This window comes from Tasmannia lanceolata, unplaced genomic scaffold, assembly GCF_043159265.1.
Source record: "Tasmannia lanceolata isolate RefF3 unplaced genomic scaffold, GAP_Taslan_0.1 ptg000013l, whole genome shotgun sequence".
Taxonomy (NCBI): domain Eukaryota; kingdom Viridiplantae; phylum Streptophyta; class Magnoliopsida; order Canellales; family Winteraceae; genus Tasmannia; species Tasmannia lanceolata.
Genome location: NW_027518690.1, coordinates 38,440,982 through 38,465,884, shown reverse-complemented (window position 1 = coordinate 38,465,884; position 24,903 = coordinate 38,440,982). Strand labels below are relative to the sequence as shown.

The window sequence follows — 24,903 nt, the reverse complement described above, 5'->3', positions numbered from 1 at the left end:
ATTAACTTATTCAAGCCATTCGGAATGAGACAAAAACTCTAAACTTCCTCTTTTCCTCTAAAGTAGCATGACTTTTCTTAAGAAGATCTTGACATTCTGAAATTCGTCGTTCTGCATTTTGTTGAAAAGCTATGACAGTTGCCCTTTCCTTGGTGGCCTTCATTAATGCTTCTCCACACTCATTCACATCGTTTTCTGCAGCTGCATTCTTCGGCTTCAGATCATCCATCTCAGTTTACGTCATTGGTAATTCTTTTTCCAAATCTCTAAGGCGAGCATCTATAATAGATCCCTCAACCCTAAGGGAATCAGTGGCATGCCTACTTTGATTGCACTTCATAGAGGATGCAAAATCTCTGCGCTCCGCTTCTGCAATACAATCCCGACGCAGTGATTGTTTGTCATTGTTATGTGAAGAATCTTCTTGCGCATATTTATCCCACAAGCTAAGGATTTCCAATATATGTGCTTTAAAATTTGATAGATGAGCCCATTGATCTTAAATGGTGCGATTTTATTTCTGATCATTTGTGCACGGTCTTTCATTCAATGGAGTTCTGAGACCTGACTATAGGCCAAGGCTTTCTGTAATGTCTCCCCATATATTTTAGCAACTGCTAAATCAACGTCAATGCTGGCATCAAAAGTCAAGGTTTTAAATTTCGTCCGAAATTTTGGATTTCGGTCAAGACCGAAACGACCGAAATCTGAAATTGGCGAAACATACAAAATTTCGGTCGAGATTTCTGAAATTTCGTCAATTTTGGCTAAATTTTAAAAATATATATTAAATTTTTATTCCTTTCTCAGATTTCAGCCGAAATTTTGCCCCGAAAATTTGAAATTTCGAGCATCTTTACCGAATTTCGGCTGAAATTTCAGTTTCGACTAGGTCCGAAATTACCTCCCAAACCGAAATTTAAAACCTTGTCAAAAGCAGCAATATCAAAAGGATTAGAACGGAGTTCTAAGGTGGTGGTCAAGCTACTACAGCCCTTCGATTAGCCTTCTGTGCAGGGATATATATATGATATGGTTGGAAGGGAATAAAAGAGTGCATGAAAATAAATGCTGGCACAAACATGACATCCTCCATAGTATTTTATTGGTAGTAAAGAAGAGACTCATATTTCTTAAGCTGGAGGACAATCCCACCCCGAGAAATAGAGAGATTGTGATGCAGATATTAGGATTTATTTCCGCATTATTTCGTTTCTAGTATTTTTATTTCCATGTTATAGTTTCTATGATTTTATTTTCCATGTTAATAGTAGGAATTCTTATTTTAGTAGGTTTCTATCTTTTAGGTTTCTTTCTCTTTACAGCTTATTTTGTAAATTTGATGATTAATACAATTGATTGAGAGCTTCTCCCCCAGATTCCTATTCTTTCCTCTCTTCTTCTACTTCTCCTCTTATTCTTCTTTACTTTTGTCTCTTCTTCAGGTTATTTTCGTCTCTTCTTCCCCTATTCTTCTAATTCTATCCCCTTTCGTCTATTTCTCTCCCCTTTCCTCAATTTTTCTTCATGGTGCTGCATCAATTTGGTATCAAAGCGAAGATCCAAGAGTCTACACCAAAGATCCAAGCCTCAAAATATTAAAGAGCAACTTCCAATCGAGCCGCAAACTGCTCAGAAATTCCGCTGAAAGTTGCTACCCGAACACCCGTTGGCAACAAACCTGTGAGTTCTTTTCGAAAATCCTCAAGCACTTCGAAAGTGGAGAATTCCTGTATCTTTCTCAGCCATCTCCATTCAAATTCTCTACACAAACCCAGCCCAAATTTCCCCGAACCAGTCCTCAAACTTTCACCTTATTTCCAATTTTTCCCATCACCATCTCCACTAAAACCAGCCCCAAACCCATTTTCCAGACCCCATTCAAACCCAGTCTCCTCCTCCAACCAGACACCACATAGGAGCCCTAATTTTCAGCCCTAGACCTAAGCCTGACACAAACCCTAACCCAATCCTTTTTTCCGACCATAAAAAACCAGTCCTCTAGATAAACTAAAATCAGAAATCAGTCTGTAGAAGTCATTAAACTGCCCAGAAATTTGCCCTACCCAGTAACTTCCTGTAGTCAATTACAAAACAATCCCTGTTTATTCTCAGTCCCTGCAAATTCATTCCCCTAAAACCCACCACCAGTTGCCTCCGAAACCATTCGATCATCCTTTGACATCTTACCTGAATACAATCTTCTATTCATTAGTGGGACAGTGTAATGTTCCTTTTTAGGAACATTGATCAAGTATTATGGATCGAATGGAAACACAAGGATTGGGTCGTGTGGGACCACTTAGTGGGCCGAAGATCAGACAAAGGTGCAAGGTTTGAGCAGTGCGGGGCCCCTTTTGTGTGTTTGGGCATCATCTGTGGGGCCAGATCGTGTGGAGGTGGTCCACTTGTGGGGAATATGGAGTGGGAGACCCTCTCTAGAATACGGGCCAAGGTGCCATCTAGTGTTAAAGAGGCTATGTCATGGGCCATGTTTTGAACTATTTATGCTTCCGTGCTGAAATGATAGGGGCACCCCTTTTTGTTGTCCATTGGGGGCAAAGGCCCCTCTTGTGGTTGCTTTCAAGAGGGCATTAAATTCGTAGAAGCACTCCATATGTTTTGGGTAGGTGTGTAATTGGGGAGTTATAAGTGCCTTGTGGTGAAGGGAGAAGAGATTATGCATGTTTTTATCTTTCCTTTGTAACCAAGAACACCCTACGACTAGTGTAGTCGTGTGTTAGCAAGAGGAATGAACAGTGCGTTCTACTTCCTCTAGCAATTGGTGCAGTGAGCACCCCATCTATTCATCCTTCCTCCTTGTGGCAGTGTGCACTTGGAGCATATCCTTTCCATCACCACTTTAAGTGGTTACCTCTTCCATCCCACCAAATTCCATGATGGAGCTAGCAAACTTCTCCATCTCAAGATCTAATGTTCTCCTTTTGTTGCTCGTCACTTTTGTAATTGACGAATTTGGACCTCTCCAGTCATCATCTTAAGGAAGCTATAGCTGTATTTTCTTTGTAATACCATGTTTGGTGTTTTAATTAAAGGGAAATGCAAAACAGTCCTCTATATAATCACTTATTGAAAGAGTTTGATGAAATGTCTGAGTGAATTGTCATGCATTTTATGTGTTAACAAGCTTGGGAGAAAGGCCATAGAATCTTAGTTTTTTGGGGTCATTACAGACAGATTTGAAGAACCTTCCACCTCCATCACTTGAAACCCAAATAACCCTAACCCTTCCCTTGAATCTCAGCCAACCTTTCCTCTTTGCTGTTTAACACTTCACAAAACTTCTGAATATTAGCAGACCTCTTTCCCTCCAGATCTTCACTCAAACCCTATTTCCGGCTGCTTGTTTCCGTGAAAAAGGAGGAAACTCACGGGTTTCCTTTTTCTTTCAGCACCCTAACAAGTTGCCCCGGAGATTGCTTATTCCACCTTCCAAATATAGTTTCGGTGGAGATTGATTTGGATTTCAATTCTCTGTATCCTTGGAAAGCCACAGTAGAAGATAAAGATAAGGAAGGCAGCTTACTTGTAGGGTAAGTTTCCACAAAAACAATAAAGAAAGTTTACTTTTACCAAAGTGGAAATAAGTCTTTATTATTGGAACCTGCCACCGGACGTGAGGGTCATGATAAAGCTAACTTAGCTTATATTATAAGGAAAGACTTATACCACCCCACCTTCATTACCTTGGACACCCCCTTTATTTAAAAGGCTACGTAACAGATTCAATTTGTGAATCTGTTACCTGGAGAATTTGATACCTAAGTAATTACCAACTCCTTTTTTGACATCAGGCATCGCTCTTTTACTGAAGTAATTTTAACACCCTGATTTTCCTTTGGGCACCCCTCTTGTTTTTCTTTTTAAAAGTTATTCAACCCCATTTTTTCCCGTTCGACCATCCACTCATAAAGTTGAGACTTCTATATTTCCACCCTTTTTTTTTACCTTTAGGCACCCAAAAATATATATATATAAAAATAAAATCAGAAAAAGAAAAAGAAAAAAAAAAGTTTTCGCTCTCTACATTTTCTCTCTTTGGTTTTTCTCTCTCTTCACTCGGGAAATATCCACTCAAAATTGGCCCTCGACCTCAACACGAAAGTTGTTCGTGATAACTTTTAGAGCACATCCTGCCTATTTTCAGCAGCGGACAGCAGTCTTCAGCACCGTTTCAGGAGCCATCTCAGTCGTTGATTGCGCCCCTTCTTCCGATCATCAGCTTTCACTAATCTGATTTCAGATCCATGACAAACGTTGTGCTTCTTTCGACATGACAAACAAATCAAACGGTTGATTTCAGATTTCGACGCCGATCCCAATGGCTTCGCCCTATGTTCCATATTTTGACGGGTATGACGATCAATATTTCGAAGACCGCACTCCCTATAGTTATTATGAGACTGTATGTCTACAGTTGATCAATGCTTTGGATGCATATCATGAATACTATGGCTATGATCACCGAGCGACCATCTACCGAGCCAGAGAAACTATACGACGACAACCTGAGAGGTTATGGATAAGTCAAATCACGGACCGTCATCGCAATTCTCTATTCCGTCGATGGAGGATGCCCGTGATGAGTTTATGGGTATTTATACAATAACGGCATATCGGTATGAAAGACAATTGATGCGTGAAGCAGCTCGACGTGAACAAGAAGCTGCAGCCCGCAGTGAGAGAAAAGCTGCAGCCCATCGTGCACGAGAAGCTAAAATTGAAGCTGAGAATTTAGAGCGTCGCATGCGTGAGTCAGATTTACAGAGCCGCTTCACTACTTCATCCGTCTTACCCGTTATTGATATTCTTACAGGTCCAAATGCTAGTATTGATGTTGAGCCTTTGATTCCATCAGATTCAGACTCTGAGATGGACGATCCAGAGTTAGAGACTCAGTTGATTGCTGATATCGACATCGTTGCACATGATACATCTGAGATTTCTACCGCACCGATTGCCGATCATCTAGAGAGTGAGCTTTACTCTTCTGAGGCAGATATTGTGGCAGATCCACGTGAGGCTGATCCATTGCCTGAGCCCGAGCCGAGAGACCTGACTGTTGAGCCATTACTTGAGATGGATGTTCGAAAGCATATTGTTGTGGATTGCACTATTTTTGAGCCGGTTGAGCAGATTGTCGAGATTTGTGCTGACACAGAGGTGCTTGCTACACAGATTGATCAGGAGGATTGCCTGCTTGATATCACTATGCCAGATACGATTCTAGTAGATGACTTTGTTGTTGATTTCATTGCGCCAGATGTGATACTAGCAGGTGATATCTTTATTGAGGTTGGTCATGGATTGGTACTACCCATTGCCGTTAAGCCGATCCCACCGATCCAGGAGGAGTACGTTGCTATTTTCCCCGCTACATTACTTGTCAGGAGAGGTTTGCGCATTTATGGTTCTACATGGGCGATTTCTTCCCTCACTCCGTCGGCATTTCAAACACTTCTCACAGTTGTTACGAGCATTACACATCAGGAGTGTCGCCGAAAGATTGCGACTCATGCTGCTTGAGTGGGTCGTCTACATATTTGATCCAGGCGAATTAGAACTCGAGGGCGAGTTCTTTTCATGCGCGGGAGAATCATGAAGATATTAGGATTTATTTCCTCATTATTTAGTTTCTAGTATTTTTATTTCCATGTTATTAGTTTCTAAGATTTTATTTTCCATGTTATTTTTAGGAATTCTTATTTTTGTAGGTTTCTGTCTTTTAGGTTATTTATTTGCCTATATATAGGCCTCTTTACAGCTTATTTTGTAATTTTGATGATTAATACAATTGATTGAGAGCTTCTCCCCCAGATTTCTATTCTTCCCTCCCTTCTTCTGCTTCTCTTCTCATATTCTTTATTTTCGTCTCTTCTTCAGGTTATTTTCGTCTCTTCTTCCCCTATTCTTCTAATTCTATCCCCTTTCGTCTATTTATCTCCCATTTCCTCAATTTTTCTTCACGGCGCTACATCAGATTGCTGATAACTTCTATCTCCCGTGTATTATCAAGAAAAGTGCTCCTGCCTTGTGCACTTGGATTTACCCAGAGCCAAATTAATTGAAAATCAACACCGAGGCTTCGCTCACGGATATGGGCGCTGGAATTGGTGGGGTGATCCGGGATTTCAAAGGTCAGGTCCTCGCTCTTTTCTCTATGTATGTAAGCAGAGAGGAGATTCACATCCTAGAAATGAGAACGATAATTCATGGCCTCAAGCTTGCATTGTCAAAAAAGTTAAGTCACGTCTGGGTAGAATCTGATTCCCTCCTTGGGGTTAGCAACCTCAATGACGAATGGATTCCTCATGGTAACAAACTCCTCTCTTCCAGGAGACCAAGGATTTGCTGGCTCGTTTTCTCAGTTGGAAAGTGTCCCATGTTTGGAGAGAAGCCAATGCAGCGGCGGATTTTCTATCTAAAACTGATTGTAGATGTAAAGGGGAGGATGTTCCCCTGACTTGCATAGCCCAAGAACTCTCTAGGATCTTCCGTAGTGATGCTCTTGGGGTATCCTATTCCCGTTTGTAATTTTCATTTGCCTTATATTGATCTGGTGGGGGTCTGCCTAACCCAAACTTAACTACCAAAATAAAAAAGCTATATCAAAAGGCTATTTAGAATCTGGAGTCTCAGTTGACAAATTGATTTGGGATGACGGCATTATCATAGGAATCCTAGTCGAAGGTATCGCTACAAGAGGCCAATTTGCCACTAGAGGGCATGTTGGCACAACATTAGACGTTGAAACTGAAACAATAGGGGCCGATAGCAAAAATTACACTTCTCTTTCGAGCTTTTGCGCAAATGGACCAATCAGACTTGATGAAATGTCCAAAGTAGCATGTGACAACAAATGAGAAGACTTTGATGCAGCCATTGAGGTCAAAATAGCCAAATTTGGCACATCTAATGAATTAGTTGGAGCGGTAGAGAATGTGATGGTATGAGCATTTGTGTCTTAGTGTTCAAACTTACATCGGATGACATCAGCAGAGAAGGCGATGGTTTGAGAATGTGTCTCACGGGTCAACCTCACACCGGATGACATTTTCGGAGGAGCGAATTGAATGATGACCTTTGGAATAGAAGCATTCACTTCCAAAACTTCAGACAAAGTGTTTTGATCATCCACATCGATTCCTAATTCCAAAAAGGGAAAGATTAGAAATATAAAAAAATCTACTCTAATAAATTAAAAAAATCTATATTTGAAAGAAAAAAGCGGGAATTGGAGGTGGAGATTTCCTCCACCTAATGGTACATCATTGAATATGCCATCAATGGAGGGCCCCAGAGGCAATGGAGCCGACTCTAAATCTATAGGATCGAAGGGGATATCTACTTTATCGTTAACAGTTGATTTTTTCGATTTTCTTCCTAAGCTGATCTTTTTCCTCTACCTGGAAAGAAAGGAAAGAAAAAGAAAATGCAAATCAATGTGTAAAATCATTAAAAGAAAAAAAGGAAATAGATCATATCATATCGCTTCGAGGCTGCATCAGGAGGTACTCTAATGGTAGGAGTAAGTTTCGTATTAATGTTCGGATCTTCATGAGCACAATCATTGCTACCAAATAAGTCATCCGAATCATCCTTTAGACCATCGTTTTCCCTATATTCAGCCGGCCTCCTTTTATGCTTAAAATTTCTGTCATCTAAAAAATCATCAGAATTATTTCTTAGAGACCGCTTTGTCCTTTTGATGAAAGGCAATATTTGAGGAAGTTTCGAGATGCTTCTTCGAATTCTATTTCTTCGAAGTTATAGCAGGTGTGGATGAAATTAAAGCTGGTGCGGATGAAGTTTTCTTCTGGATCTTGGCAGTTGGTTCCAGGTTTTCTCTGCTACGCTATCTTCCCCCAGCTAATTCAAAAAAACTCATGTCCCGACGGAATAAGTGTCGATATTCTAAGAAAAAAGGCTTTCCAAGCCGAATACCACCAACATGCACACCCATACGTATACCTTCCTTGAGTTCCTAGAAACGATAAAATTCGTATCAATGCCATCGCGCAACAAATTTACCCAAAGAGCCAGCTACCTCGGCAAGCTTCATATTACGACGCTCTGAATGTTCTTTTGGTGGGTGTATCGGAACTCGTTGATCATAACCAAATATGTAACCATATTGGTATGGATAATACGGCTCGAAGCTACTTTGTTGAAGATCTCTTAAGGGAAGGAGCGCCTCCCTGATACAAATAAAAAATTTCAAATCCAACTCCGAAATGATGTCTTTTCTTTCATGTAGACAAGTAGACGTGTTCGACTAACGCCCTATCTTATGGGCCACCAAATTGACTTTTTTGATGATTTCTGAATATAAGTCTATTATTCCGAGAAATGCACTCCGGTGCGGGTGTGCACCCATAAAATGCTCTACAATACAATCCAATCAGATATCAGGAAGTGGCATCCTGTCATAAGGCATTAGAAAATAGCTACTCACCCATACGACTAAGAAGTGAACGGAAAAATATACAATGGCGTCTCAAAAATAGCTACTCACCCATAAGACCTCAATGGCTGCATCAAAAGCTTCGCATTTGTTGCCACATGCTATTTTTGGCATTTGATCAAATCTGACTGGTCCATTTGCGCAAAGCACGTAAGAGGAAAGTTGTATTTTTGTTATCGGCCCTACTACTTCAGTTTCAACGTCTGATGTTGCACCAACATCCCCTCTAGCAACAGATAGGCCTCCTGTGGCACACCTTCGATTGGGATTCCTACTATAATGTCGTCATCCCAAATCAATTCGTCGACCGAGACTTCAGTTTCTGAACGGCCTTTTGATATAGCTGCTTTTGATGCGAGCATTGATGGTGCCAATTTAACAGCCGCCAAAATATATGGGGAGACACTACTGAAAGCCTAAGATTTTTGTTAGGTTTCAAAACTGCACGGAATGAAGAACTATGCACAAATGATCCTAAATAAAATCGCACCACTTAAGATAAACAAGGTCATTTCTAAAATTTTAAAAGCACATATATCGAAAATCCTTAGCTTGGAGGATAAATATGCGCGCAAGAAGAATCCTCTCTTAACAAAGACAAACAATCAGTGCGTCGGGATTTAATTGCAGAAGTGGAGCGCCGAGTTTCTGCATCCTCTGTGAAGCGCGATCAAAGTAAGCATGCCACTGAATCCCTCAGGACTGAGGACTCTATTACAGATGCCCGCCTTAGAGATTTAGAAAAAGAATTATCAATGACGCAAAATAAGATGGATGATTTGAAGACAAAGATTGCAACTGCAGAAAACGATGCGAAAGAGTGGGAAGAAGCATTAATGAAGGCGACCAAGGAAAGGACAGTTATCATAGCTTCTCAAGAGAATGCAAAACGACGAATTTCAGAACATCAAAATCTTCTTAAGGAAAAACAGACAACTTTAGAGGAAAAGATGAAGTTTAAAGATTTTGTCTCATTCCGAAAGGCTTGAATAAGTTATTTTGTTATAAATCAATTGGACCTTTGTTACATGTTTTCATCTCTTCCTTCCCCTTTTTTTAAGGAGGTTAACACTTTTTTTTGGAGAGAAATTGTTCTCTTTTATTTTTATTTATTTTTTTGGTTCTATGATATTAGCATTATTTTTTTGTTCATCATGGATTTCAGGTGTAATATATCTTCATGAAACGCCCATTGATAAGAGGGAAAAGGCGACAGCCTTCGACATAAATTAACTAATAAGCGTCGTTTGTAAAAACCTTTTCAACTACATACGAACCTTCCCATTTTCATTGAATTTTCCGCAGTTCGCCTTGATATTACTATTGGTCTTTTGATTGTGAGTACCATATCACCCTTTTTAGAGGAACGTTTTTTTAGTCTTTTTGTTGAATGAAGATATCATACGTGCTTGATATGCCTTCGGTCGTTGTTGTGCTTCAAGGCGGTGATCGTCTAATGCTTCCAATTCCTGCAGCCTTAGGCCCTGTTCGTTTTAGATTCGGACAACAGATAGTTGGAGACCCAACCGATTATTGGCCCAAAATTATGTTTAATTTTGGTCAAATAATTGGTTGGGCCCCTCACCATCGGTTGCCAGAATCTGAAACGAAAAGGGAGTTAATGTGGCATTTTCTTTTTCGGTAATGAAATTTTGGATTGCTACTCTCAAAGACGACAATTGTACATCCAAAGGAAGTATAGCCCAAGGAAGCAGGATTCGCACCTGAAGGTGGGGATTCGCGATTCCCCGAATCGCGAATGGAATCATGATTCGATTCCCCGATTCTGGGGAATCCCGAATCGATTCCATCAGAATCGCGAATCCTAAATTGGGAATCGCGATTCTGTTTCCACCGGAATCGCGATTCTGGAATTGTAAATACGCATTTTATGAAAATAAAATCCACAGTTTTTATTTGTATTGATTCGAGAATCACATAAGTTAAAACCGCGATTCCCATTACATTAAATCCGTTTTTTAGTACTGTGAATCGCGAATCCCAACTTTTTGACGGGAAATTACATTTATGGCCATTTTTTAACAGTAAGGGGGGTATTTTGAGTGGGTTTTTTTTTGTAATTTCATTTTAAAAGCTAATAAAAGTCAAGACCCTGAAAATAAAGGAAAAAACCCTTTTCTTCTTCTCTACTCCTCCTCACTGCCGCCCTCATTTTAAAAGCTAATAAAAGTCAAGACCCTGAAAATAAAGGAAAAAACCCTTTTCTTCTTCTCTTCTCCTCCTCACTGCCGCCCCTCTCACTCCCCTTCTCCTCTCTCACTGCCGCCGGTCTCACCGTGATTCCCGCCGGCAAGAAGAAGAAGAAGAAGAAAGAAAGAAGAAGAACAAGAAGAAGAAGAAAAGGTATATATTTTATATTTTTTTCTAGTTTTTTAGAAAAAAACTAAAAAAGGGATGGGTTTTCTGTGTGGGAAACACAGTTTCTGTGAAATTGTCGGTTTTTTTTAATGGCACTCCTCACTTTATTAAAAAGTATGGCATGGCCCGCACCATAGGATAATCCAAACCGTCCATTAGATGGGCCACGGCCTAAAAAGGTTTTTGCCCCAAAAAATCATTTCCATAGGTTGATCCTAACCTCCGATCTATAGAGGGTTAGGATCAACCCTCAAATATTCAGATCGGAGGGTTAGGATCAATTTTATGGAAATGATTTTTGGGGCCCACCTATTTAGGCCGTGGCCCAATTAATGGACGGTTTGGATCATCCTGTAGTGCAGACCATAGTGCCATATCATACTTTTAAATTTTTAATAAAGTGAGGAGTGCCCGCATCAAAATACAGTAGTGCTTTTGGCTACCATGTTTGGGTTTTGGCCGTGGCCCATCAAAATACATTTGGGTTTGGTAGTGGCTTTTGGCTACTGATGTTAGCACTACCATGTTTTAATATTGCACAACTGACTGACTGAGTGATTTTTCAAAAGTACAGTGGAGCCCACTTGATAGGATGATCCAAACCATTCATTTGGTTTGGACTTTGGACTTTGCAACTTTGGTCTTTGGATCATCCTAAGAAGTTGCCCCACTGTCCATTTTGAAAAAAACTATACTTGGGTAAATAGGGGGCTGATGGATGATCTTGTTAGTGGCACTAAAGGTGTTGCAAATTGATATTCCTTAGATGAGATGTGAATTTTGATTCCAAAAGTGTTTACTGATTCAAAATTACATTTAGGAATTTTAGAATTTGAGAATTGAGTTTGAGTTCAAAATTGAATATTATTTAGATTGAATGAGCTGATTGTAGCATTGTGCAAAAATATTTTTATCAAATATTGTTTATGATTGAATGTGCTAAATTGCTGATTTTTTGTCTCCGACTCAAATTGAATGTGCTGAATTGCTGATTGTAGCACTGTAGTTGTACAAAGTACAAACTCAATTTGTCTGTGACTTACGGTGGGCCTATCTTATTAGCTTATCTTTTGAGCTAATAAGATATATTGTTTATTTGTCATTTGATAATAGTACGAGACTACATACGAGCCTACGTGGGGCCTTTACGAGTGATGGCGAGTGGAATGGATGAAGTCTCCAACAATGGTTTACTGGCATGGATCCATGGGTTGCATCAAGTGGAAGGAGTTAATCTTGGCACAGTGGGCCTATGCAGCTTACGCAATATTGCCACTATCTGTGTTAATTGGGGTTTGATTCGTGCCGCAATCAGTTGTTGGGATCTAGATTTGCATGTGTTTCATTTTGGAATGCAAGAGCTTTGTCCAACTCATGAAGATATTTGCATGATGCTCCGCATTTCTCCTGATGATCCCATGTTCAAGCCTTCCTTTAAGGAATGCTATGATAAGGCATTGAGCCGTCTGATTAGCGTGCCACAGAAGTCCCTAGGTCACTACCGTCAGGCAAGTAGTATCTTCGTGCATAAGCTAGCACAAGTCTTTTCACCAAGTAGAGAACTGGATATGGAGTATCGTCGTTGCCGTGAAAATGCATTAGCATTATGTGCTTATCCAATGTTTCTCTTTCCGGGCCGATTAGAGTCATCAAACTTGATTCCATTATATTTTGTAAACTTGGTTGATCAAGTTCGCCAAGGTGCAAATCTAGCTCCTACTGTCTTAGTGGAACTTTTTGATAGCCTAGATAGTGCTCGCCGATCTACTGGATCTGAGTCTGACTTCTCGGGAAGTTCCGTCATTCTTTATGAAAGTATTGGATGATTTATTAAAAATGCTTGAATGATGTACTTAGTTATGGATAATTATTATTTCTAACTTTTTTTTATTTAGGTTTGGCTAGTGGAGAGATTACGAATTTTGGCTCCACCACCTTTGCCAAGACGAGCCTGGACGAGGAGTTTTAATACTCGGGAGGTGTTGGTTTCATTTGATGATCGCGACAGTTGGGCTATATGGCTTGAGGGTCGCGAAAGTAAGACGGTCTGTTGGATATAAATCCAATGGATTCGACATTGCGCTACGGGAAACCCAACCCTGACCCTACCCCTGCAGAATAGTGAATACCCTCGGGAATTCCCACATAAGACGGTCTGTTGGATATAAATCCAATGGATTCGACACTGCGCCACGAGAAACCCAACCCTCACCCTACCCCTGCAAAATAGTGAATACCCTCGGGAATTCCCACGTAAGACGGTCTGTTGGATATAAATCCAATGGATTCGACACTGCACCACGGGAAACCCAACCCTGACCCTACCCCTGCAAAATAGTGAATACCCTCGGGAATTCTCACGTAAGACGGTATGTTGGATATAGATACAATGGATTCGACGCTGCGCCACGGAAAACCCAACCCTCACCCTACCCCTGCAAAATAGTGAATACCCTCGGGAATTCCCACGTAAGACTGTCTGTTGGATATAAATCCAATGGATTTGACACTGCGCCACGGGAAACCCAACTCTCACCCTACGCCTGCAAAATAGTGAATACCCTCAGGAATTCCCACGGAAACCCAACCCCTGCATACCCTTGCATGCATGCATGTAAGACACTCACAGTAGAAAATATCTATCATAATTATTCAAATATTTTACAATTTGATTTTGTCAAAGGCAATTGAGGAAAGATGGTGGACGAGACTGTCAACCAAGAATTCAAGGCCAAGGTGTAGGTGATGATGACATAGTTTTTGAAGGGGACCTAGAATACAACTATGATGAAGAATATGTTGAAGAAGATTATGATTAGGACATAGTGTTGGGTCCAAACGTAAGGTCAGCGAAAGTTTTATGGTCACACGTAGTCAAAGGAAAGAAAGCTGGCGAAGGACATGGGGGAACCAAAAAGTGAAAATGTAAGCACTGTAAGAAGGTTTACACTGGAACTTATACAAGGGTGCACGCACACCTTGTGAAAGCACCAAGATGTCAAGGTCAAGGAATAGCATATTGCAGTGCAGTTGCAAAAAAGACAAACGATTTCAAGAGCACATCAGAAGCCAAGTCCAAAGAGCAGAGAATTTACCTAGAAGACTGCCACTGAAGAAACCACGGTTAGACATGCTTGGCAAGTCTTCCAGCTCCGGTGCGACTTCTTCAAGTAAGGTTGGTGAATCACCAATTGGCAAGTCTTTTAGAGCAAAAGATAGAGACGATGTTGATCATAAAGTGCTGCGATTTTTGGCCGCCAATGGGATTCCCTTTAACGTCCTCCGATCTCCATATTTTCAAGAGATGATAACTGCCGCCAATTTTGTGCCTGGATACAAGTTGCCTTCTTATGAGAAAGCAAGAACAACTTTATTGAACCATGAGAAAGAGAATGTAACAAGAGATCTAGGTGTTGTGAGAGAAAAATGGCCTGAACATGGGCTTTCTATTGTCTCTGATGGATGGACAAACGTGAAGAACAAAGCCTTGATTAATGTACTGGCATCGAATATGTTTGGTTCAATGTTTCTCTATGCGCACGACTTCTCTGCCGTGGAGAAATCAGGGAAAAACATTGCAAAGTTTTTGTTGGATGCCATTGAAGAAGTAGGGCCTTTTAATGTTGTGCAAGTGCAGACAGATAATGCGGCCAATTGCAAGCTTGCAGAGACAGAGGTTAATAAAGTTTATCCCCACATATTTTGGTCTCCTTGTGTGGTTCACACATTAAATCTGATATTCAAGGACTTGACCAAGCATAACCACCTAGGTTGGATTGGAGAGACTTACCGTTCCTGCAAGGATGTCATCAAATATATTACCAATCATTCGCAGGCTCTTGCTATATTTAGAAGCAATTCGAAGTTTGAGTGGCTGAAAGTTGCGAAGACTAGATTTGCAACTCATTATACTACACTTAAGAGACTTCTTAATGTAGGGAGGCGTTGCAGATGACCGTATTAACAGATGCTTGAAAATATTGGTTGAATGCTTGCACCGACAAAGTGATGATAGAGAGGGGCAAGATGACAACTATTTGTGTAGTCTCTGATGAATTTTGGACGAACATAAAATTGGCATTATTAATTACGAAGCCCGTCTATAAAATGATTAAGTTCACTGACCAGGAAGGCTGTCTGATCTCAGAAGTGTACGAAGGCATGGACAATATGTTAGGACAAATAAAAGATAACTAAAAAGATGTGCCTGACATGTACAATCATATTCATGGTATTGTGGTGGGACGATGGGGGAAGATGAATGTTCAAATGCATGCCTTGGCTCATGTACTCACTCCAAAATATTATGACCCTGCATATCTCAATATTCCAGCACCAGGCGGTGGTAAACGAGTCACCCCAGGTATGTAATTGTTTCTCATATTGTGAATTTTCATAATGTAATTGTATTTATCTTCATTTATGTTATCGACTGATCAATTATTCAATTTTATTTTCAGATAAGGACCCTGAAATCATGGATGTTGTATATGAAGCCATTACGGATCTCTCCCCTGATGATGAGATGAGTGGTACGATTAGACGTCAGTTATATGATTTCATAGGAAGGGTTGGAAGGTTTTCCAGTAAATTTGTCAGGGAGGATGCGAAAGATCCCAATGTATATGTGACTAAATCGTGGAACTTTCATGGAAGTCATGTACCAGAGTTACAGTCAGTGGCCATCAAAATTCTCTCACAGCCTATTAGCACATCTTCTGCAGAGAGAGTATGGAGCACGTATAGCTTCATTCACAATGTAAAGCGTAATCGCTTAAATTCACATCGTGCTGATACCCTTGTGTACATCCACTCAAATCTTCGACTCCTACCCAGGTTTAAGTTTGTTTCGTTTTTGCATGTAATAATTGTTTTTTATTACTTATGTCAGATTATTTATTTAATTTCGAATCTATTATTTAGATTTAATGCGGCAGTATACAAAGAAGGACCAAATAGAAAATGGGACATCAACCCAGAGCTCCCACTTATGGATGACTCCTCTATCAGAATGGAGGATATGCGATGGCAGGATCTCGATGATGATTTCCTTATACCTTCTACATTTCGTGCGTCATCTCAGTCATTACCTTCAAGTCCTTCACTCACTATTCCTGACTTAGATGACAATGACGAAGCTGCAGGATCTGGGACTCCAAGAGTGGTCAGTAGCTCGGAACTTGAAATTGGACGACCATCCAACACTCAAGGTCGTATTACTAGTTTCCTGAGCGTGGAGAACGTACAAGGGGAGGTACAAAATCTTTAACACTTTCAATTTCCCAGTGAAGATATTAGTCTTATAAATATTAATTCATTTATTTAAACTTTTCCTTCACAGAAAATGTAGAAGGAAGAGGACGAACTGATCATGTTTATTCGAAGGGAAAGAGAAGAGCCTAACTTTATTTCTTTTTATTTGAAAATACTGGAGAAATTCTGTAATAATTTTGATATTTCACTTTTTGGAAACTGAATTTTTTGTTTAATGGTTGAGTCCTGGGCCTCTTGGCTCCTGAATGAAAAACTGTTATAATTTCAGTATTTGGAGAATTATGTTTATGTTTAATGGTGTACAGTTGAATGCTTAGATTTTGATTTTCAGGTATTTTTCCTTAAATTTTATCTTTTATTAATTTTTTATCGCATTCCGACGACTCTCCGGCGAATCCCCGGCGAATCCCCGACGACTCCCCGGCGAAAAATCGAATTCCGCCCTGGCAACCTTGGTATAGCCTCTCCTCCGAAAACTAAAGAATAAGAAGTGGCTGGCGTGGGGTACCATACGTAGTTCTATATGCCCATAGAGCTTCTTAGAGTCTTTTATGCCAATCCCTTTTGTTTGTTGAAGTAATTTTCTGAAGAATGCAAAGCGTCTTGTTGAATGCCTCTGCCAAGCCATTAGCAGGAGCATAGACAAATCTTTAACGAACTGAATCTCCTTAGCCGGCTTATACGCTACTCTCTGCTTGCGTAGAGTCGGCCCTACACTTTGCTCCTTGCTCCAAACCAGACTCTTCTTTGCTTGAGCTGCTCCCACGCACGTAGGTTGACGAATGCAGTTGTTTGATGTGGAATTTATCACAGAATCAATCCACGATCCGATTTTTAAAAGGTGTACCATTGTCTGAGATAATTTGTTGTGGTATACAGAAACAGTAAATAATATTTGTACGAACGAAATCGGTAACAATTGTTCCCTTTACAACCTTAAAGTTTGCAATATAGTCCACAACCAAAGCAATCAACAAATCCTTCAGAAAAAAGAGAAAACTAAGGGAAATGAAGATTCTTCAAACCTAGTCCCAAATGTTTTACCCTCAACAAAAGAACCAATTAAGTACAACATGGTAACACACCTCAAAAAGGTTCCCGCTTTACTTAGTGTTTATGCTTCTTTACAAATGTCAAAAGAGTTGAGGCACGCACTAATCCGGGCTATCACCAACCCAGATAAATTTCTCACTGAAGTTTGTAAAGTTGAAATAGAAATGAACCCTCCAAAACTGGACACAAGTGCAGAATGTAAGGCAACCCTCACTTTTACTGACGATGATCTTTTGTTGGGCACTAAAGCACATAATCGACCGTTGTTTGTCAGAGGGATATTGGCAGAAACAAAGATCAATAGAATAATGCTAGGGTGTGTTTGGCAACGATTCCAATTTTTTTCTTGATTTTAATTCTGATTCTTGATTTTGTTTTTTATGCCGATTCTAATTCTAAAGAATCAAAATCATGTTTAGTATGTGACAAAAAAATTATCTTGACAAAATAAACAATGGCCTAGTAAACTACTCGAGAGCTAAGTAAAAGCCACTGGCCATTCAACAGTTCTAGATCTTTATTTGGTAGAGACTAAATGAGACAACTCATGGGTGAGTGGTGTCTCTCAAAAATCCTAAGTAAATGAAGGTAGTTCTCACCCCTATAAAAAATGAGAGATTTTTCCTTTGAATTGGACTGCTCTTTCCAACCCAAGGCAAACAAATTCTGCTACTAAGTGATCAGGTAGTGGTGGATACAAAAGGGCAATTCAAGAAAACCAAAGAAGAAAGGATAATTAACAGGTGTCATTCTTTAAGAGGTTTGATCCCCCATTTGGTAGCACGAGGTTACATGGATTCAATTTAAGAATGGTAACATACAAAACCAATATTGACTAGTGTTTACCTTGATTCAACTACTCCATACATGTGGCAACCAAAAACATGCAGTCCTTGTTTCTGCATATATGTGATCTGCTCATTTATCATAGGGAGTTTCTTAAACATTCAGCCACAGGTTCAAACTGAAAACCCAGTGGTAGCTGCTCTCAAATCAGCAAGTTGAGGTTTTACTCGTTTTCTCAGATCTGATAGATCGACTTAAGGAGATGACTCAGGCATGTCCTGAAACGAATTTGATGAGGTGTTTTCACAAGAAACACTTCAGGAAGCAGCCATGCTCTTCCCTTTCTTCAATGGCATTGGTGTGACCTTGTCGCTCGCATCCTTCCTGACAGGGATCCGATTCTGATTGGATTTGTTCCATTCAGAGAGGAATTCCACCTCTTGTAAAACGGATGCCTCCTTTAGATGCTTGAAGTCAAAGTAGTAGTGGAAATCCTTGCCTTCCTCATCTTTGTAACTCTGATTATATGTTGCAGCCAAGCAGATGTTCAGATCCATCACAAACGTCTTGTGTTCAGATACAGTGCCTTGCTGAGATCGAACGAGAAGAAGAACATCTGATCAGGTTCAGCCCTATGGGTTCCGAGGCGGAACTCATCTCTTTCATGGATTACAGCTTCAAGCTTGGTTTCGAGTCCGGGATCCAAATCTCTCTGTTGGGCAAAAGTAGGAAACAAGAGAGAGAAGGAGATTGTAGGGTTTTATGAACTTGGAACTGTCACACAGAGAGAGAGGCGAGAGATGATGACATGATTTTTCTTGTAGCAGCTTCTAGGCGAGAGATGATGACATGATCTTTCTTGTGGCAGCTTCTAGGTTTTTTAGAAAATGATGAGAAAGAGGCGAAAGTTTCAGCGTCTGGATTTTTTGGAAGATGAGAAAGAGGCGATGGTGATGGGAGGGGCATTTAAAAGACCAGATAAAACGATTCGTTTCTGGCGCGAAACAACATTTTTGTTTCATTTTAAAAGTTTCCGGAACGAAAAGAGAAATAAGAATGATTACCATTAAACTAGCCAAACGTGATTCTTCGGATTTTATGATCTTTTTAACAGAAAAAACATGAAAAACGTTTCAAAGAAATGTTGCCAAATACACCCTTAGATTCTAGGTCTGCGGTTAACTTGTTGCGTTGGAGAGTCCTCACTCATTTGGGTTTGACAGTTCAGGATCTCACGCCAAGCTCTTGTGATACAAGGATTCAATCAAAATGGTCAAAGAGCCATCGGTACAATACGCCTCCACCCTGAAATTAGCAACCCAAAATCTATGGTCTTATTCCATGTCAATGATGCCAAAACATCCTACAATGCTTTACTTGGAAGACCATGGATGCACGATAATGGGGTAGTGTCCTCAATGCTACACCAATGCTTTAAATATCATTTTGAAGGGAGCCAAGAAAAAGTATGCGGATGAACATCCTTTCACTAAGGCTAAGGTGTACTCCGCGGATGCAAAATTCTACATAGTAGAGGATCCCCAAGAATGTAACTATTAAGGAGCCTGAAAAGTCTTCCATTGTTAATCCCAAGGAACCTGAAAAAACAAAAATTGAGCAGTTAAAGGAGGAAGAAAAGAAACTCGTTTCCAATATATACCTAAATCTCAAAGGAAAGCAGGCGAACCTAGGTTGGTTCGAATCAATGGAGGGAGAATGACTCGACCCCCAATTGAGATGATCCACCCATTGACCAAGATTGATCCTTCGATTCCATAAGAGTTAAAGACTTTGATAGTCTCATCAAAGAATCCAACGCAAAAGCCTGTCCGATTCTTTAAAGGACCACCGTCTGTATTATTAGCACCAGATAGGCTAGAATGAGACTAGACCCCCTCGTCTCGATAATATGGACACAAAGATGGTAAAAAGATAGAAAAGACGGGCCTTGATCTCAAGAAACCCCAAATGAAACAAGCATCTCCATTTGAAATCCACCAAAGATGTACAAATGCCACACATGGTATAGGTTTTCAGCCCCATATGGTAAGGAACACCTAAAATGACTGTCCATCACATAGTTACCGATGCTCAGAAAACTTCACTATCGAAAGATAAGTCTTTAGCCTCTACGAGCCAGACACGTACAGCTCCGCAAATGGAAGTTCCAGAAACTTCATCAAGAAAGAGATTCCAAAAATTCAAAAGGTCGAAGGCATCTCATAATGAATCCTCTCGTGTGTCAGCCTTTGAGAGACTTGGAAAACCTGCATTCACGAATGGAGGAAAACCCAAATTTGCAAATGGAAATGGGACCGAGGTAGCCCTGAATCATGTGCCTTTTAGGTCAAGACAGACAGCAAGGTTAGTCAAATGCGTTCATCGTGTGAACCCGGCTATGGGACATATGAAGATCACCAAACGATTTGATCAACCAAATAATTCATTATATGGGAGATAGAATTCTCATTCCCTACAGGCCCCAAGTCCGAAACCCTTGCATCACTATTCGGAGAAGGCATTCAAATTGATGATGCTAATGGGACATGAAGTTGGGAAAAGTCTGGGAAAGAGAGGACAAAATGATATTCGTGCATTGGAAGCTGATTTGTCTCGCCAAGTGCATGTGACTAGGATGGAACCGGAAGAAATAGAAAATGTATACATGATATCTGTAGAAGAAGTGCAACCCAATCAAAGTCATCAAACCAAACCCTGCTCCGCCCCAATTCGAAGGAGGCCAGGCCACTGTTGATGATTTGTATGAAATTAACCTAGGAACTGCTGAGAAACCTAAATTTACTTATTTCGAACTGTACACAATATTTCGGACCCAAATCCGATTTGATCCAAGACATCCAACCCAACAAAAGGAAAAATGGTAGGCCCACCCATACTATCCATGGAGTAAGAATGGCAACACAACTAGTGGGCCCTATATGTAGAAAAAGACGAGAGGAAGGTGGGCCCGTGGAAAATGGTAAGCCCAATTAAATCAAAATTTGAGACACAGATGGTGGGCCATCCATACTAATCCATGGCGTAAAAGGACAACAGTGGGTCCACCACATCAAAGCGTTAGGTGTAAAATGGTGGTCCCAACTTGTAAGTTGGCATAAGATAATGGACCACATACAAAAAGTGTGGGATTCAAAATGGTGGACCCCTCCATGCATTGGTCAACGGAGTTTAGTGGGCCCCTTCAAAGTGCCACCAAATCAGGTAAAAAGACTAGCGTACCCTCAGGTTAAGAAAAATAGTCAAAATACCACCAAATCAGGTAAAAAGACCACAAAACCCTCGGGTCAAGAAAATGGTCAAAATACCACCAAATCAAATTAAAAAAGACCAAAACAACTTCGAGTCAAGGAAAATAAAAAATTACTAAAATACCCTTATATCAAAATCAAGTCTTGCAAGCCACAGAACCCCTTCCACTCACAAGACTTGAGGGGGCATTTGTTTGGCTCGAAATTTTATAAAAAGGGGATAATAGTAAAATCCCTTAGTAAAATAAGAAAAGAGAGAAAAGGGGTGGTTACGCATCATGTTATTCCCTAAAGTAAAAAGGATAAACATAAAGATAAAAGTAATTTAATGGAAAAAAAAAGGAACCCACAACTAAGGGAAAAGAAATCCCTAAATTTTCGGGAACAAAATTACTCTCGCGAAGGAAGAAAAGAATCATCAACTTTTTAAAAAAGAGGAAGTTACGTAACTCCCCACAAAAGGTGAAGTGGAGATCGTGAAGTTGAAAGATAAGGGGAGAGGCGACAGTTGCCAACAACTTCAAGAGAGTTCTATAAATAGAGGGAAGATCCTTTAGAAAAGGGATCAGGTCCTTTGGAGAGACAAGCTACGTGGAAGGATAAAAGAAGAAAGAGAAGTGAGAAAGGTGAGAAAAGATTATTGGCTAGCAGTTACCTTTTTTCTTCTTACTTTTTTTCACAGATTTTCTCCGGGGAAGAAGACCTTTCTCTTTCATGAGAAGGGTAAAGAAAATCCCATTAGAATCTCTTCCAGAGACTCTCTAAAGGTCCCTTTAGGATCTCTTCCCAGAGACTCCCTAAAGGGAGAAGACTTTTCTCCTCCAAGAGAAGGAAGATAAAGATGGCGGCTCCACACAAGAAAAGGATTTTCCGCTCTTTTCTTGTATCGAAATAATAATGACTCTTGATCCTGATCGTTAAAGATTACGATTTAGGATGGCTAAAGTAAACACCCTAGAGAATTTACAGAGTTTCTTTCCCAACTAAAAATCCACTTGCAAAATTATTGGAAAAAAAATCAAAATCCCATCCCATGGCAATTGTATGATTAATAAAAGCATCACAGAGAAAAATCCAGAGTTCAATAGATAAACGCATACTAGAAGAGAATAATCTGAAGCAATTTCCATAATCAGAAAACCAAAAACCCTATGCAGAAGAAGAAGAAAAAAAAAGAATAATAATCAGATGCAAGTTCCATAACCAGAAAACTGAAACCCTAGATTATGACAACCGATTGTGGGCACCGAACAGATTAAAGTTTCATAATTAGAAAACAGATTATTGAAGAATAAGAAAAAGAAAAAATATATATATAATCAGATGCATGTTCCATAATCAGAAAACTTAAGACCTAGATTATGACAACCGATTGTGAGTACCAAACCGATTAAAGTTCAATAATCAGAAAACCGAATGTGAGTACCAAACCATAATCATAAAGAATAATCAGATACAAGTTCCAGACAAGAAAGAACAATCAGATGCAAGTTCCATAGTCAGAAAATTGAAACCCTAGAATAAGAAAAAGAAGAAGAGTAGAGGGGAAACCCTAACCTAATTGTAGTAGAGTTCGAGGCCCATGCCATCGTGAATCTCGTAGTCCTTGAGAGTGATGTGATCCTTATAGATCGTATACCATTTTTGTATGCGTATCTTATCAGATCTCGTTCCAGTCTGAGCAGCAACGAGCTTCTTCAGATCGCCAATCGTATCATCGTCATTGCACTTCACTCGGACCTTCTTTCCAAGCCGATCGTTTAAAACCACCTCGATCATCTTCTTCTTCTTCTTATCGAACTGAGTAAGAGATTGAAGCAAAAACCCTAACCCTAGAATGCAGAGTACAAGATTTTAGATTTTTCTCGTGGTTGAAGAGATAGTTGAAGGGATTAGGAACTTAGGGTTAGGGGTATATATAGTCGCTTCTATCGTTAAATTACTAAAATACCCTCATTAATGTTCGGTGTGCTCGCATTCGTACGGATGGCTTTTTTGTCATTTAAAATCCGAATAGAAAAGGATTTTTTGCTGGTCAACCGTAGTTAACCGCGTCTAGGACTGATATATTGTCCCCGCTCCTTTTACCTGTGACAGCCCTGTCTAATGTACAAGAGTAGTCATAATTCACAAATACTAGGGTTGCATAAAAAACTGGCCAAACCCATTAATTGAACCGAATCGGGCCTTTCAGTTTGGTTTGGTTCGGTTTTTCTCGGCATTGGTTTGATCACGGTTTAGAATTTTACCGAACAGATCCCATCGGTTTGGTTCATGGTTTTAGATTTTTAAACCGAAAATTAACTGACCCGAACCGAGAAATGGAGGAAAAAATGAACTGATTTTGTGTCATTATCAAATCTAAGGTGAGTTATTTCATTTGCAAAGAGAAGAGGGGTGATTTAAACAACGTAGGTGTGTCTATATCAATTCCCTGTATTCGAATACATTCACCCATTCCCCTTAGACCACCCCTTAGAAGTGTAAAAAGAATAGTCCTAAACACTTAGAGGAGCCGTCCAAGAGAAGAAAAAGGGAAGGGGGGGAGGCGAATATATCATCCCCATTATAAGGCCCTCGATTAGGGTTAGAGAGGGAGAGGTCTCTTCATTTTTTATTGAGAGAGAGAGAGGGGGGGACGCAAAGAGAGCTTACTTAGAGAGCTTGCTGGTCTCATTGCACACCATTGATGGTCGATTTGGATAGAGAAACCTTTTTTTTTTCTTGGATAGATAAATGTATTTAACTACTTGATTTGGATTTCTACCGGATAAACTATGAACCAAACCGAACTGAACAGGTCAAAATCAGTTTGGTTTGGTTCAGTTATACCCCGGATCGGTTTGGTTATGGTTTGGATTTTATCCAAACCGATGTGATTGGTTCGGTTCAAAAAAACTCTCGAAACCGAACCGGTCCGAACCATGTGCAGCCCTAATAAATACAGTAGAAGGGGCTGTCCTGCGTAAAAAAAAGGGGAAGAATATATCACTTCCCTTTACTTATTTGACTTTTAAAAATGAGGAATGATAGAATGAAGGGCGCCCTCGTAAAAATCAGCTTCAAGGGCCATTGGTCAATTTCAACAAAGTCAAAGCCATTCCACCTTTTTCTTTTGTTGGCGCCATCATAAATTTACTTTTCTAAAATTAACAAATGGGGGCACCCTTGAAGCTGGTTTTCACAAGCGGAGCCTTCATTCTATCATTCCTCTTGAAAAATAGAAAATTATTAGAGTAATGCTAAACTGTGGGGCGCCCATGCAAAAAACAACTGAAAGGGCGCTTCCATTAGCTGCCCATGCATTTAATACTCTTGGTTGCACGCCATTATAAATGCACGCCTGTTTGGTTGCAAAAAGAGTGGAAGACGGCTGGGCTCTTGATGGAATATGAAATGCCGGGCTGGGCTCTTGATGGAATATGAAATGCCGGAAGATGTTTGGTTGCCAAATTTGAACTCAAATTCCATTTGACTACTAGGCATCAAGGGGACATCATTATTACATTTTTTCCTAGGTGGCGCTGATGTGGCGGGAGTTTGTTGTCCCCTCTACTAAAATTCCAATTCCAAACCTCATTTTTGGAGTTTTTTTGTGAGAAAAAGAGTGGAATTTGTTTGTCTTATATAATCATTGCCTTTTTCCTTCCCTCTCTC

At 40.1% G+C, this 24,903-nt stretch overlaps 2 protein-coding genes across 2 annotated transcripts in view; one reads left to right on the top strand and one right to left on the bottom strand.

The window, feature by feature from the left end:
• The window catches only part of LOC143891428 (ubiquitin-like protein 5), a 28,698-nt gene extending 5,548 nt beyond the window's left edge, over positions 1-23,150 (bottom strand). The window contains exon 1 of the mRNA XM_077396002.1: positions 22,804-23,150. Within this exon, the coding sequence (XP_077252117.1) occupies positions 22,804-23,025 (222 nt within the window). The 5' untranslated portion in view covers positions 23,026-23,150. The remainder of the gene's footprint in view (positions 1-22,803) is intronic.
• On the top strand, positions 13,860-14,819 carry LOC143891218 (uncharacterized). The gene has a single exon (XM_077395845.1). It carries the CDS (start codon positions 13,860-13,862, stop codon positions 14,817-14,819), a length of 960 nt encoding a protein of 319 aa, XP_077251960.1.
• Positions 23,151-24,903: the final 1,753 nt, after the last annotated feature.